This window comes from Pholcus phalangioides, unplaced genomic scaffold, assembly GCF_987345545.1.
Source record: "Pholcus phalangioides strain wild (caught in Gottingen) unplaced genomic scaffold, Ppha-v1.0 ptg000040l_1, whole genome shotgun sequence".
NCBI lineage: Eukaryota > Metazoa > Arthropoda > Arachnida > Araneae > Pholcidae > Pholcus > Pholcus phalangioides.
The window spans coordinates 6,660,061-6,675,249 of record NW_028301626.1 but is presented as its reverse complement, the minus strand read 5'-3'; the positions used below and the strand labels follow the sequence as shown (position 1 = coordinate 6,675,249).

Sequence of the window (15,189 nt, the reverse complement as noted above, 5' to 3'; positions counted from 1 at the left end):
CCTTGTTTAGGTCTGTTGTGAGACTTTTTAAAGGGGAGATCGGCTTGCATTCGTGCCTCAAAGTAGGGAACCATAGAAAACCAACTTCAATTGACCACCACTGCGGTGACAGTGGGATTTGAACCCGGGACCTTGTGCCCCTAGGCTTGAGTGCCTATGGAGCGCTGTATTTAAATAAAACTTTCAATTTTTTAATTTTTAAAAAATTATTTAAAAAATTTTTTTTGAGTAATTTTTCTTATTGGACTGTAGATATATTGTCCGGGAATGGGGTCTGTGGTAAAGCTCAACATTTCTTGCTACTGAGAGGCTTCATTCCAACGTTAACATGTCTGCATTATAGATATATCTTTCTAACTTTTTCTAAGTTTTAAGCCAAAAAAATGAGGGGATTCCTTATACGTTTTGAAATACGGTAGTTACGAATTCAAATTTATTCTCAATTTTTTTTTTCTTCTTCCATGCCTTAATGCTGTGGCCAATTTTTTTTTTTTTTTTTTTTTGCCTGATGTTATGCTTGACCTCAGCTCAAAGTTCTTTCATGCTAGACAAACACATTAATTTTTGTCCCAAATACCCTTAATTACTATGTAAAACTGTAATAAAATTACATTTTAAAGTAATTTTTTGGCTTAAAACATACTTTTTAAGTTCAATAGAAACTACCTGAGATGCAACTTTTAGGAAATAAAAACTTGTCTTACTGTATTCTCCCACATTAGCTGTATGCTAGTCTCTCTTGCTGTTTCCTGGCATGCAAGCTAATGCAGGGTAATATGATAAATGTAATAAAAATGTAGTTTCTTTATTAATTTGTATGCCTTTTTTTAAAAAAAAATTTAGATCAGTATCTACCAACTACGATGGAGTTACGTGATCGTGAAGAGGACAGGCAGCAACTGCTGAAAGTCATCAAGAAAGTATATCCAAGTAACATAAAACAAATTCTTACAATTATTATTTTTTCTTTTTTGGCTCTATTAAATTCATAACAATAAAAATGCCCCAATGACACGGACTTTTTCTGGATGTAATGCTGATAACTGCTATAATTATGATCTAATTCGGAAAGAAAAGTCATCCCTCTCTGCTGGGAATAAAACCGTGGTCCTCTTGCAAACCTGGTAAGTTTGCTACCATAGACAGGCAAACTTGCCTTCCTTATTTCACACACTGTGGCGGGAGGCACTGAAGTAGAGGGGATAGTAGCTTCTCTTAATTTCAGAGGAGGACCTGGGTTTGATTCATTTTTGAATATATATATATATATATATACATACACAAAAAAGAAAAATGAAAAAAATTGAATTTTAAGAGAGTGAAATAGCACTAGTGAGTAGCACTGGTACTTTTATCATTCAAGAGATATCTTTTCACTACCTCTTTTTTATCTTCATTTCTCTTGTTTTTTTTATCCTAATATATATATATATATTCTATCAATAAATCAGTTCTACAAAATATCTGAGCTTGTCATATGGAAATAAAGGCTTTTCAGGAGGCAAGATACCTCATCAATGTCAAAGTATAATGTACCAGGTTTTTAGCAAGATATCTTATCATAACTGATGAAAGAAGTGAAATATGAATAGGCTTAATGTGTACTTTTGGTGGAAATTGGTTCCCCCCTTGAATCTTGATCTATAACTGTAGGCTTTTTTATGTGTTGCATTTTTAGGTTTTTTTTGTTGCTATTTAAATATGTGAGCAGTTTGTAGGTACAGTAAGAACTTGATAATCCAAGCTAATATGAACCAGACCTTCCTCGAATAACAAACTTCAGATAACACAAACCTTACAGAATTTTTAGTACTCACAAAGCTGTTAAAAACGAACATTTGAGATTTTTCTCTTCAACATAACAGTGCCACTATTCACCGTTTTCCAGATGAATCAGAATAATTAATAACAAATTAAAATTTCACATACTTTGTGAACATTAAGCAAAACAAAAAAAAATTAAATAAAATATTGTAAGACATAATCCTGGTTCAACCAAAACCAGTATTCTGTATAAATAGTGATAGCTGTGCTAAGTATTTCTCTTGCAAATTTTTTAACTTCTTTTCTTTTTTACAAGTTAAAAATTCCTGTGTGTCACAAACCTGGAGCAAAGACAAATAGTGATCTAGTCAAGTATTTCCCTCTTGGCAAAAGACACATGAATTATCTCCCTTATGGTACGCCTATTATCCCTGTATGATAATAGGATATGCAGGGCCCCATAATCTGTAAGCACTTGATTCAAATAAAACTCGCCTTGTATTCTTTTAATGGAAACATAACGATAAAATTCATATGTCCTCCTCCCATTTTCTGTTTGATTCTGTGTCGTCTTCCATACTTCCATCATGTGTTGAAAAATCTGGGTCTTTAATGTTCTTTTGGTCATCCTGACCTTTTTTTTTTTATAATGTGTTAATCTGCTGTTGCCAACTTTGTTATCTTATAAGCTTCTTCATTTTAACATTACCCACATAGGCCTTAAACCAGTGAAGACGTGTCTAGTATATGTGCATGTTCTAATATTTTAGTTTTTGTTCATTGTGTATCTTCAAAGACTTCAGTGCCATAAGTGATGACATGGAATCTGTGTAATCATGTATACCCTGTATGCCACATGTGTAGGGTAAAATAAAAAGTCACTGTCTGCAAATTTCTTTCAACTGACCAAATTCAGAGTTCCTCATCTAGAAGACTTTCGCAAGAGATCTAAGGAACGTATCGTGCATTATAAAAAGTATTGCAATTTGTGACACACATTATACAGTTTCATTTAAACTCTTCACAATTTCTGAATTTAAAAAGAAATATATTTTTGGCTTAAAGGGTAAAAAATTTTGTTTTAGATCAATATGAAAAAAAATGTGTGATTCAACATTTTAAAACCAATGTCCCGAAATAATCACATTAAGTGGTATGCAATGTAGTAGATAAATAATGTATACAAAACAAACATCCACAGTATTATAAAGCTGCTATGAAATATCCCCAAACACAATTATTTATTAATATTCCAGTTCATCTTCAATTTTTGAAAGAATCTATCATTGCTTTCTTTGTCTGTTTTTTTTTTTTTTTTTGCAGCTGCCAGTAATCCTCTCCCCATCCAATCTTCTCTTGTGGCTTATCTTCTACTTGATTTTAACCTGTGGTCATCCTTAGAATATCCCTGGGCCCTCCCAAGTTATAAACCACAGCATTAAAATAACAATTCAAATTTAAGTGTAAAGTTTAATAATTATCGCCATTATTATTGAATTTATACCATCACCATTATTATTGAATTTATACCATTAATTATTCACTTTATGCCATTAAGAATTGTTTGTAAATTTGACTGGATGTGACCCTTTCAGATGCAGTTCTCACTCTTTTTGGGTCATTCTGTAATGGATTTGGCTTTACCAACAGCGATATGGATTTTTGCCTGACTTTTGATGATAAAGAAGCAAAGGTTGAGGTTTTGGTTAATTTTTGCTTGAAACAAGTTATGCTTAAACAAATATGTTAGACTTAAACAAGAGAGTATATAATTATATCATTCATTACATGAGTTTTAAAAATTTTATTTAAAATTTTCACAGGAGTTGAATCATATTAAAATTATTGAAGAGCTGGCTGGTATTCTATCAAAAAACCCTCGTTTCATCAATGTGATGCCTATAACTAGTGCCAAGGTACCCATCGTCAAGTTTTATGATACCACCAGTGGTCTAGAAAGCGATATCAGCTTGTACAATATGCTGGTGAGTAAATTTGTGATGACTTTTCATTCACAATCAACCTTACAAAAGCTATTTGGGTTATTCAGCCAATGGGATTGAAGATTGATTTTCTTAATGTTAAACCTACTCTAGTGATGGGCATCTCCAGGAGCTGAACAATCCAAATACATTTTTTAATGCATCATTAATAACAGTGAAAGTCATATATCCTGTCTTGAATTGATAAGCTGAAATCTGCACACACATTGTGAAACATGTCTGAGATGGATACTTAGTGAAACAGAAAATTGTCTCGAACTAAATCAAGTGATAGTGGTTTGAAAATGATTCATCATCATCAATCATTGGTGTCCCAAGAGGGAAGAGCTTAGGCAATTTTGTACATTGCTCTGACACCAAGTAGTGTAGTACAAATTATGGGCCATGTAGATGTGAAGAAGTATACTTCTTTGGGACTTTCCCAGAAGTTTCTGAACAGTGTTGGGAATGAAGGCATATTAACTGTTGCCATTCTGATGAATACTAGAGCCTGTAAGTGGAATATTAAGAGATACCTGCAAACAATATCGGTCATATATATAAGTAAATGAGGAGGCTGCTGCTCTCTCCTATTTGTAATACCCTTTTAAGGGGAAAAAAACAGAAGAGATCTCTCCAGGGAATATAGCCAGAAACTCAACCTGAAGTTTTGGAAAAGAAGACATAAGAGTTTGAATCAGAGCTGAGAATTGATACTCACCATGAGTTCAGGTGTTTAGTATACTTAAGAAAATTTACCAAGTTGTAAATACATTACTTCACTTTGCATCACCTGACAATTACCAAAGTAGTTCCCTCTCAGGACAGAGAATGTAGGGCATCTCCTACATTGTAAAGGTGAGTTTTGTCTTCTTCTCCATACACAGGACAGATAGACAAGTCTGTATAGCCGAAGTTGTGTAGATGTTTCGATAAATTAACATGACAAGTGATGATTTGTATAATCTGTCAATTCTGTTTCCTATTCATTGAAACAAGTTGTTTTTTTTGCAATATTCAGTTGGGTTCCCAAGGCCAGTTTGGCTTGTCTGCAGTCCTGCCTTGAGTTCCATTGTCGATAATGTTTATTTTCTATAAATTGTGTTTTTGGCATCTCCTTTTATGTTTGACATGGAAACAGGATAGAAAGTTTCAGATCCAGATAGCTTCAGATTGTTGTTCAATGATTAGTGCTTTGATTTGCACCTTTATAAAATGGAAGCTTGTCTTACGGAAAATTATTTGGAGCCCCTTGATGTTCTGTTTAACACAGGTTTCACTGTATATGTATTACTGAACTGATTAATACATATAACTGAGCATTTTAGTTGCCATGGATGCACATGTTCATATAACACAGCAGAGCATTGTGAGCTGAATTTTCACATAATTATCATCGGAATTACTTTCTTTCAAGCCTGATTAATTTTTTTCCACCTCAGAATTACTTTCCTGATGCACCTTTATTCCTCTTCCAGAAAGCTAAGTCATTTTATACAAAATAAGTGATTAAAAGCAAAGCAAAACATACATTTAAAACGTCATTTTGTACTTTCAATTGTACTTAAAGATGATTTTCGGTGCACAGGTTCTTTCTGTGTGAGATTCATGGAATCAAACTGAACAACCTAGACGTTCCATCTGTTTATGCAGATGGAATGTGAGACAGAAATGAGCAGACCACATCACATAGAGGTCCCTCTATGTAACTAGTGTCATATTGTGGACATCCATGAACCTGACTGGGTTGCATGCATGGTGTAAAATAGTTGTCTCTCTTCTGTTTCGCCATCTTATAAATTCTCCTTCATCGAATGGCAAAGCTGTTCAGCTCAGCCTTCACTCAGCTTTCATCTTTTCTTACAGAGCTTCTCAGTATTTTACAAAACTCATCTTTAAATTGATGACAGTACCTTATCATGTGTATATATTGTTTGTAATTTGTGTTAATTGCATTTTTAATTGGGTTGCTGTATTTTTGAAACATATGACAACCATATTTTTATGGGCATCTTTTTATCAGCCACCTCGTTGGGCATTTTGCCTGTTGTGGCGTTGTATTTGTATTTGTATTTGTATTTGAATGAATTAAATGATTTTCCATAGAAACCTATGGGAAATCATGTTTCGGCTAACTAAGATTTCAGAGTAAATTATCTTTAGAGAGATATAGATGGCTTTTTTCTCAGCCAGAGATATCAAGGAAACAGTTATTTTTCCGGATATTATGCTGAGGTGAGCTCGGAAAGAAAAGTCATCACGTCTCCGCCGGGACTCGAACCCAGGCCCTCTTGCATACCGGGCAAGCATGCTACCATCTACACCACTGGAGACACATGAATCTGCCTTCCTAATTTCACGCACTGTGTCGTGATAAAAATAACTGTTTCCTTGATATCTCTGGCTGAGAAAAAAGCCATCTATATCTCTCTAAACTCTTCACTCATAGTTCGAAAAATAGGTGAAAGCACTATAATAAGCTTTACAAAAAAACAAAGCTCACGTTTGGCTCACAACACCGACACCCACATTCCAACCTATACTTATTTGTTAGAAATTCCATATAGGAATATGGGCAAAGTGTGTGTGTGGTTTAGTAGTAGTAGTTAGTGCTCTTTATAACGAGCCCCTTCATTTAATGGAATACAGTCAAACCTCGTTAATGAGTCACTCTTGGGAGAGCAAAATTATGACTTAGTAAGCGGAGTGATTCGTTAAACGGAGTGAACCATAGCTGTGCCAATTCCTGCCTGAGGACAATTGGGACTTCCAAAAAGTGACCCGGTAAGCGGAGTGACGTGTTAACCGGGTGACGCACTAACGAGGTTTGACTGTACAGGCGTTATATTGGAAGGTCATAATATCAAATGTTTTCAAAAAAAATCATAAAAGATTTAGTTTATTTGTTTTTTTTCAACTGTTGGAATTTCCCTTACCACGATTGACTGCCCAAGAAAGTGAAGCCCAACTCTTCTGCTTCCATAATAGAATCAAGATTTTTAATTATGGTGAGCAAAGTATTCTTTATAATAATAAATGATTTGGCTTTCGACATCAATTTCTTGTCAACTTTCGCAATCTTTCAATTTGAGATCTGAAGATATAGCACTCTGTTTATTTAAGACAGCTGTGCCAAAGGAATAATTATCAGAGTAGTAATAATTAGTCAGGAATAAGTAGCAAGTTCACTTGCCTGTATATTCTCCCAAAATTAAGTAAAATTGCAAAAACTCAACCATTCGGAAAGTAAGAGTGAGTCACTGTGTGGGAAATAAACCAGAATGGTAAGCTGGGGTGGGGGGAAACATAAACATCATCCGATTTACTCATGCCAAGCATAGCGTGCTTTGCTATGGTTTGTCCTGTTTCCAGCGAGGGTGCTACCTAGTTACAGAGTTTTCCTTAGAAAAGTGACAACACATTTTTTTCCCTCCAAGTATCAAAGGTCAAGGTCAAACATACTCAAAGGTGGATTTTGTACAAAATTTTCAAAAAAAAACAAAACACTGTGGCTGTGTGTGTGAGAGAGAGAGAGAGAGAGAGCAGAGTCGTTGTAATGGGTTGAGTGATGTATAACTGCCATTATACAAGTATAAAAAATAACATAGCAGAAATAGGAAAAACTTAGGGCCCTGTTGTAATAGTCATTATAATGATCATCGACTTTACAAATTATGAGCTTTGTTTTCTGGAGATTGTGGCTGTGTCACAGCAACATATTTTTCTATGATGTAATGTTAATTGAATATTCATTTAAATTTATTTCTTTTGTTTTTTATATAGGCTCAGCATAACACAAGGATGTTGGACACATATTGTAAAATAGATCCTCGTGTACAAATAATAGGAATTGTGTTGAAGTATTTTGCAAAGGTGAAGTGATTCAAGTATTCTTTTACTGTACATATAGTTCTTTTTGGAATTCTTGCATTTTGGAGTTTATTGATTGAGCAAATATTTTGAAATGGGTTTCTGCAACTTTCTTTCTTATCTGTGTATATTACACACCATAATCCAGTCCAAACTTTATATATGTCATATACTACTTCAATATTAACATGTGAAGATTTGATGAATAGGGTAGAACTCTCCTATACTGTGCCTCGATTTACATCAGAACAAGATACAGTAGAACCTCGGTTATTTGTGCACGTGAATGAACCAGGGGAAGGAAATTTTAATTTCATGTTAAGGTCCTCCTTATCCGTGTTGTAGTTAGTGTTGTTTTTTTTCATTGGTAACTTGAGATTTTTTGATGGTAGTAATGAAAACAAACATTTTCATTTCGTAGAGATGGATTTCTTGATTTATTTTACAGAACCCCCCCCCCCCATTCTCAGAAGTCCTATGTCAAATCATTGTTGAAACGACAGCCTCCATATGCACTCATAAGACCCTAGAACTGGACAATTCCCAGGACAATTGATATTTGAAGATTTACAGTCAATTCTGTGCTCAGGTGGTGAAATATCATAAGCTACTTTTCCCAAAAAATTGAGTTCACATTCCAGAATCTTGTTCATCAAAATTTTGGAAGGTGGCAAAATTTTGTTTTTCTCTTTCAGGTTATAAGGAAACAGCGGAGGCACATTGTAATAAGTCAAAAAGTCTCAGTATCGTATTTTGGCAAAATATTGTTCACAAATTTGCCATCGTGAAATTTTGAAAAAGTGACTTATTGTATTTGAGCACAGAACTAAAGGCGATGCCGGGAAAAAGTTTCTCATGTATAGGAGGTGCTGATTGAAATGTATTGTTTTTTTACTACTAACTGGCAAGGCACAAGGATTCATTAGTGAATCCCAGTATGATAGTGGGGGGGGGGAAGGACTATGTTACCATGTAAATAAGTGCAATTTTTCTTATTACATTTTTTTTTTTGAGCAAAGTTTAACTCAAAATTCTATGTTTTCAGGTACCTGCATTTTAAAGATTCACTTTGTATGAAATAACTGAATGGGAATGAACTCAGATTAAATTACAGTAGGGAACGTATAAACAGAGTTGGAAGTTGTTGCTATTTTGCAACACGTATAGGTGCTTTTCACAGTTTTCATGGTGTGCAAAATTCAAAAATGTAATTTTCGGAGTTTTTGTCATTTTGACCTGGGCGGTCGATATGATATGTATACATAGGAATAGTCATTTTTAAGAGTTTTAAGAGCAGTTTTTTTTTGCAATTTAGTTACTTTAAATGATTTTTTTCACTCCCAGCAGTTTAACCATGTTCCCTTTCCCCCACCATTAGCCTAGATAATCGATGTTCTACTGTACATCATTGGCACCATCATGCCTTCCTATTATTTTTTCAAATTATAATCCCCAAAGCAGAATGTTTTGTATTGTTTTGCAGAGAGCTCTCAGCTGTCTGAAAATTTTCTGTGGTAAAAACTCCCATGATTGTCGGAAAACAGAAAGTGGTATTTTTCCTTGTTTTCTTAATCCTTTGAGCAGCACATTGGTGAAATATCTTGCCTCCTTAAAAGCCTCTTAGTTTAGCATTGACAAGCCTGATATTTTGTAAAGTGGATTTCTCGACGGGAAACTTTTTCCTACACCCTATATAGTATCTGCTGAAAATTGGGAGAAAACCTACTTCTCATTGAAAAAGTTATGGTATTTTAAAGGGGTTTTAGTGATTTCTGCTGCGCCGCTTAAAGAGTTGAAATTGTTCCTCAGAACTTTTTGCAGCAGCAATGATTATTCTGTTACATATGTCACAGTTTTTGATACATTCTGTTTTGGGTTTATAAGAGAGGTTATCTTTTATACACAACTTGTTACACCAAATTTAGATTATTATTCTGAAGTACAGTATATTTTCCCCATCTCCCACAGTATGTTGTGGTTCTGCATACTTTGAAAAAGTTAATTCAAAGCATACAATTTAGAGTGCTTCAAACAAAATATCAATAATTTGGGGGAGGGATGAGTGGATGCCTTCATTATTATGGATGGGGAAGTCTAATGCGAGTAATTTTCTGTAATGAAATAATTTCATAAGTTTAAGTACAACTGTATATAAATGTGCATTTTGAGAGCTGATAGGGATTTAAAAAAAAAAAATCAAATAATATAATTTATTTTCACCTTGTTTCTATTGATGTTTGTCCTAAAATGTGTCAATGAATGTCTTTTTGCTGATTTCAGATCCTTGATATCTGTGATGCTTCTAAAGGAAGTTTATCCTCGTACGCTTACATATTGATGGCCATCTTCTTTCTACAGCAAAGAAATCCACCTGTAATACCTGTTTTACAAGAGGTCTGTGCAAATTCTTTATTATCATTATTTTTTTTTCGTAATACAGTTAACACTTTTTATAATGAAAGAAAAACTTATAGAATGGTCTTTATATGGAATGTTGTATGAAAACATTTTTTTTTTGGACTTACCATTGCTATCGCTCCAATGATTTAATATAGCTGGTGCTCATGATTCAAAAAAGTTAAATATTCTTGTTGTAACTGGTGATTCGCTCAAACTACTGGTTTCTATTAGAAATGTTATACCTTTATTAAGGCTTATATGCCAGTATTTCTCGAGTTGATTCTTTCTGCTGTGTTTATAGTCATCTTTTTTGTAATTGATGTGTGCATTTTTTATAGCTGCATTCTGAAGAAAAGCCAAAGCTCATGGTGGATGGTTGGAACGCTTGGTTCTATGATGATTTGAAAAATTTGGTGATTATTTTTGTCCTAAATAAGCATTTTTAACTCTCATACTTATTTTTGAAGATTTCTGAAAATAATTTATTAATCTAATTTTTAAGCATTTATTTATAATTGTGACATTGTTTAAGAAATTAAGTTTGAGACTAGTATAATGGTTGGATTTCTGATGAAATTTCTTTCTGTAGCCAAAAGTTTGGCCGGACTATGGGAAAAATAAGGAAACAATTGGCGAACTGTGGGAAGGTCTACTATCATTTTATGCTCATGATTTCAACATGAAGGATTATGTCATATCCATTAGGCAAAAAGACCTCCTGTCTCGTTTCCGAAAGCTTTGGAATTCCCAAAAGATAGCAATTGAAGGTGAGTTTTTTTTTTGTTTTTGTTTTTGAAGCACAGTATTCCTTTGCATTAGCTAGCATGCTGGGAAATTGGAGTTATAAATTCTAGATCAGAGGTTCTTAACCTTTTCAGCCGTGACCCAAAATCAACAAGATTAGCTTTGCAACCCATGGGACTATTTGTTTTCCAAAATTAGTGAAACCAGTAACACAATAAGTGCATTTATAATAGAGCTGTTAGTGAATTTGTATGACTCATCTAGGAAGTCCCTACGAATCAAGTTTGGTTTGTGACCCACAGATCAAGTATCCCCGCTATGAATAGACTTTTATGACCTACTAAATAAAATACCCGGCGTTGCCCGGGTTTTTTTTGGATCACGTGATATCTCCCTCTTTCTTTGAGGGACATGCAAACCGTGTCTAAGTTAACCAATATGGCGACTTCTTGCGCGACTTCATGAAATAAACAAATCTAGATTTAAAGGAACATAGAAACGAATATATATATTTTTCTTTTTTAAGGGGTGCTAGGTATTTCGATTTCCCCCCCCTCCCCGAACTTTAAGTTCTCCATCTGCCTGTTTCAGCTTTCAAAAATGCTTAATTGAAGCTGTGGAATTTCTTCGATGTACTTTACGGGCCCATAATTAATTTTAAAACATCCTAAACTATGAATTTATGCAGTTGAATATCAAAAGACAATACGGAGACATTAATTTTTGCTTGAGAAGATATAAATAAAAATTTGAAATCAATGTTATTACATGAATGTCCAACTCAAAAGTAGGTCCGGCTAATTACTTCATATTTAATCTCCTGGGCTTCGTATATCTCTAATCGAACTCAATATTTCAGAAATCTAGAATTCAATACAATTTTTAAAATTATGTATGCGACAGAAAACTCCACAAAATTTCAGCATTTCTACAGTAAAATCGGCAATTTTAACACTGATTTCTATGGGGCATCATCCTTTGCCTTACCCTCAAAGTGATGCTGATGATGGTGTCTATTCAAAAAGCTCTCATTACTGGGAGGATTGAATAAAGTGGCAAACCATTATAAAGGCATAAAATATTATACATATACGTACAGCATTAAAGAAGTGACAAACCGTTGTAAAGACATAAACACGTCTGAAACTCATCGCTAGGGAACCACGGTAACCAAAGTAAACGTTTAGAAAGTGATTGTTGAGGCCCAAAAACCATTGTTGCCCTACTGTTTTTTGCCCATTTGGGGCATTTGCCCTGGTCTGACGAAATTTTAAAGTAGCCTATCGTTCAAGTCGGGTCCCATTTGGTATATATGCAAAATTTGGCGACGATCGATCTAAAATTGTAGATTTGTATAGAGAACATACACACACACACACAGAAAATCAATTTTATATATTTAGATTTTGGAAGCCCCTGCAAATCAATTCTGGGTCATTGATTTAGCTGATTCATTGACCCAAAATTGATTTAGCTCAAGAATACATGCCTTTAACTCAAGAATACAACAGTAAAATCTTCAAACCTTATACTTCACTCATAGTTCGAAAAATATGTGGTAGATAGCAACACTATAACAAGCATTCTTTAGAAACAAGCTTCCCGTTAGGTTCACAACGTGGACACACACATTTCAACATGTACCAATTCGTTAGAAGTTCTGCAGGGAAATATGGACGAGGTACATGTGTGGTTTAATAGTAGCTGAAGAATACTCAGTTGTGAGTCAGTGCCATCTTAAAGTATGAGCCTTATTGAACCTCATTTTTCCCAGTATGTTGGTAATAAACCAGATTCCCACATTCAAAAGACTGGTGTCTTGACTATTTTTACTGCATGCTGGCCAGTGCAGGGGAATGCAGTAGTCCTTATTTGCTGTGTGTTATTGTTCCTATTATGGTCTAGTTTTGATAGCCCAAGGTAAAGGACTACTTCAGATTATCAGAAAATTTAGATAATCCAAAAAAAAAAACAAAAAAAAAACAGAAAATGTAAAATGTTATTTATAAAAGTGAATCATTTAAAAAAAAATACAAAACCATATTTTCTGGCATGTAGTCCTTACTGCATATAATCTGCATGTGCAGATTTCTTCCATCTATAATGAAATCGTAAATAATTTGAGATTTTTCTCCTCGCATCTAAATGCTATCAATGAATCTTTAAAAAATTATTTTTTCATACAAGTTAATTTTGAAACATTAAATTTTTATGAACTAAGTCCTTTCCAAATTTGTTTTTTTCAAAAAAAAAAAAAAATAAATAAATAAATAAATGAAACAAATCACTTTTTCTTGGAAAAAAAAGAACAAAATATAAATAGGGAATGATATTTGAAAAATTTAGGTCCCTTTTAGATCATCCTGAACCCCGAACATTAGAGACACAACTGTATTGTTGCAATGAAGGTTAAGGCTAGATTTTTTCCCTCAGAATTAGCAAGACATCTATTTTATAACCCAATAATTTTTTTTGCGGGAGGGGAGGGCGATCCCTGAAAAAATAAATATACAATGCATTACATGCTCCCATACAGGCACTCTTGGATCCTGTATATTAAGGAACTCAAGCAATCCTGCCCCCCCCCCATTGTTTTCATGTGTCAGTTGTTCTGGTGTGGTGTTTCGAAGATGAAAAACAAAACAAAAATGCATCAAATAAAATATCACCAAATTATTGTTAAGAAGACCTACCACACCAAATACAGGTTTGGTAGCCTACAAGATTGATATTGATGAGAAAAAGATCATTGAAAAATTTGAGAAAATTTCTTCAGTAGAAAAAAATCATCTTTCTTTATGGGATGCATTGGGCAAAATTGAATAGAATTTCAATCTGGGGAATCCAACTGGATCCCAGCAACCTGAAACGTCAGAGAAAGGAAAAATGGAAAATATTTGGAAACAGTCAGGGACATAAGGCAAATGTTTCAGGTTGTGTGAAGAAGGGGGAAAAAAATGGAAATGCCATAAACAAAAGTTCAAAAGTTTAGATTTTGAATTACATTTCTTCCAGATTTTTGGTCAGGGAAATTTTTAAGTTTTGTCTCCTTTTGACCCAGCGAAAAACAGGGAAATGATCAAACAGATTTTGCTGAGAACTCTGTTTAATTTTTGAATAAAGCTTTGTGTCCACTCCCAATAGTAGGGAGGAATGGGACACTTTTCACAATTTTTTTTTTTCGTAAATTATAAAATGTTGTAATTGATAAAGCAATAATCTTATCACTTTTAAAAGAAGAAGAAAAATACACTTAAAAATATAAGTAATTATTTACTCTTCACGGGAGCTTTAAATTTGTAAAAATTCTGTCTCATTCCTCCCTTCCATGTGGAAGAAGTAGGACATGAATATGGGAGGAATGGGACAGTCAGACCAGGAGGGGAAAATCTGCTACAAGCTGCTACAATTTTCAATGTCTGCTACATTTTGCTACAATTTCTGGCCGTTTGCTACATTTTGCTTCAAAAACAAAATTTTCCCTTAAGAAACTTTGAAGTTGCATCACAATAGAAGCTGACTTTTCGGTAACATCAATTGTACTTTCCACAATTTGATTTCTTGGGGCCACAAATAGAATTAGCTTGAGGCCAGGCTTCGTGACAAGATTCGGCGCCCAGGCTTCTGACAACGTATAAAATTAGGGTCAGACTATACAAATTGCTGTTCACCTGCAGAATTAAAAAAACCTCAATCGCTGTTTCCAGCTATTTTTTTTTTAAGAAGACAAGTTGACTCCTTCGATTTATGCCATTCCTTACATTAATTATTTTTAAAATTGCATAGATTTTCCCTGACTGGCTGTATTTGATGAAATATTTGTATATCCTTTAACAGAATGGAAAAGTTAGTGAAAGAACTTATTATCACACTGGAAAAACAGCAATGACAAATCTGTCTTCACCATCAGGAGTTACAATGCATTTTGTGAAAATAGAATCATTCTATTAAATTTCTAATAGTTTAATCATTATTCTATAGTTTTTATTTCTATTAGTTTAAATTAAAACTAATTTAATTTTATGGTTTAAATTACTATAGTGTAAGTTAAAAATAATTTAAGTCTATAGTTTTTAATCACGCTATTAAATTTCTTAAAATTTCTAATAAATATTCTAAGAATGACCCAACAAAAAGAAGTATGTTGAACCAAACTGAGGTAATAATCAAGAGCAAGCTCAAAAAATAAACACATCATTTATATACAGTAAAACCTTGAGGTGACGACCTAAAGTCGTAAAGTAAGAAAGTGATATGTGTATGCTTCAACATGCAAATAAGCATGAGCATCATTAATATAGAAAAACATTCATTTCGACCTAAAGTCGTCACCTCAAGTTATCGAAAAATGATGCCCCTTAAGCGGAGTGACGACTTAAGAAGAGTTCCATCAGTTTTTAAGTGCAATGTTATAAAAAAATCGTATAAA

At 33.8% G+C, this 15,189-nt stretch overlaps 1 protein-coding gene across 3 annotated transcripts in view; it reads left to right on the top strand.

The window, feature by feature from the left end:
• Positions 1–15,189, top strand: part of LOC149065414 (terminal uridylyltransferase 4-like) — a 101,809-nt gene that overhangs the window by 63,504 nt on the left and 23,116 nt on the right. For all 3 annotated transcript variants that reach the window (XM_089254215.1, XM_089254216.1, XM_089254217.1), the window contains exons 15-21: positions 844–930; positions 3,360–3,457; positions 3,588–3,749; positions 7,530–7,619; positions 9,897–10,010; positions 10,355–10,429; positions 10,606–10,783. In XM_089254215.1, coding sequence (XP_089110341.1) covers positions 844–930; positions 3,360–3,457; positions 3,588–3,749; positions 7,530–7,619; positions 9,897–10,010; positions 10,355–10,429; positions 10,606–10,783 — 804 coding nt within the window. The remainder of the gene's footprint in view (positions 1–843; positions 931–3,359; positions 3,458–3,587; positions 3,750–7,529; positions 7,620–9,896; positions 10,011–10,354; positions 10,430–10,605; positions 10,784–15,189) is intronic.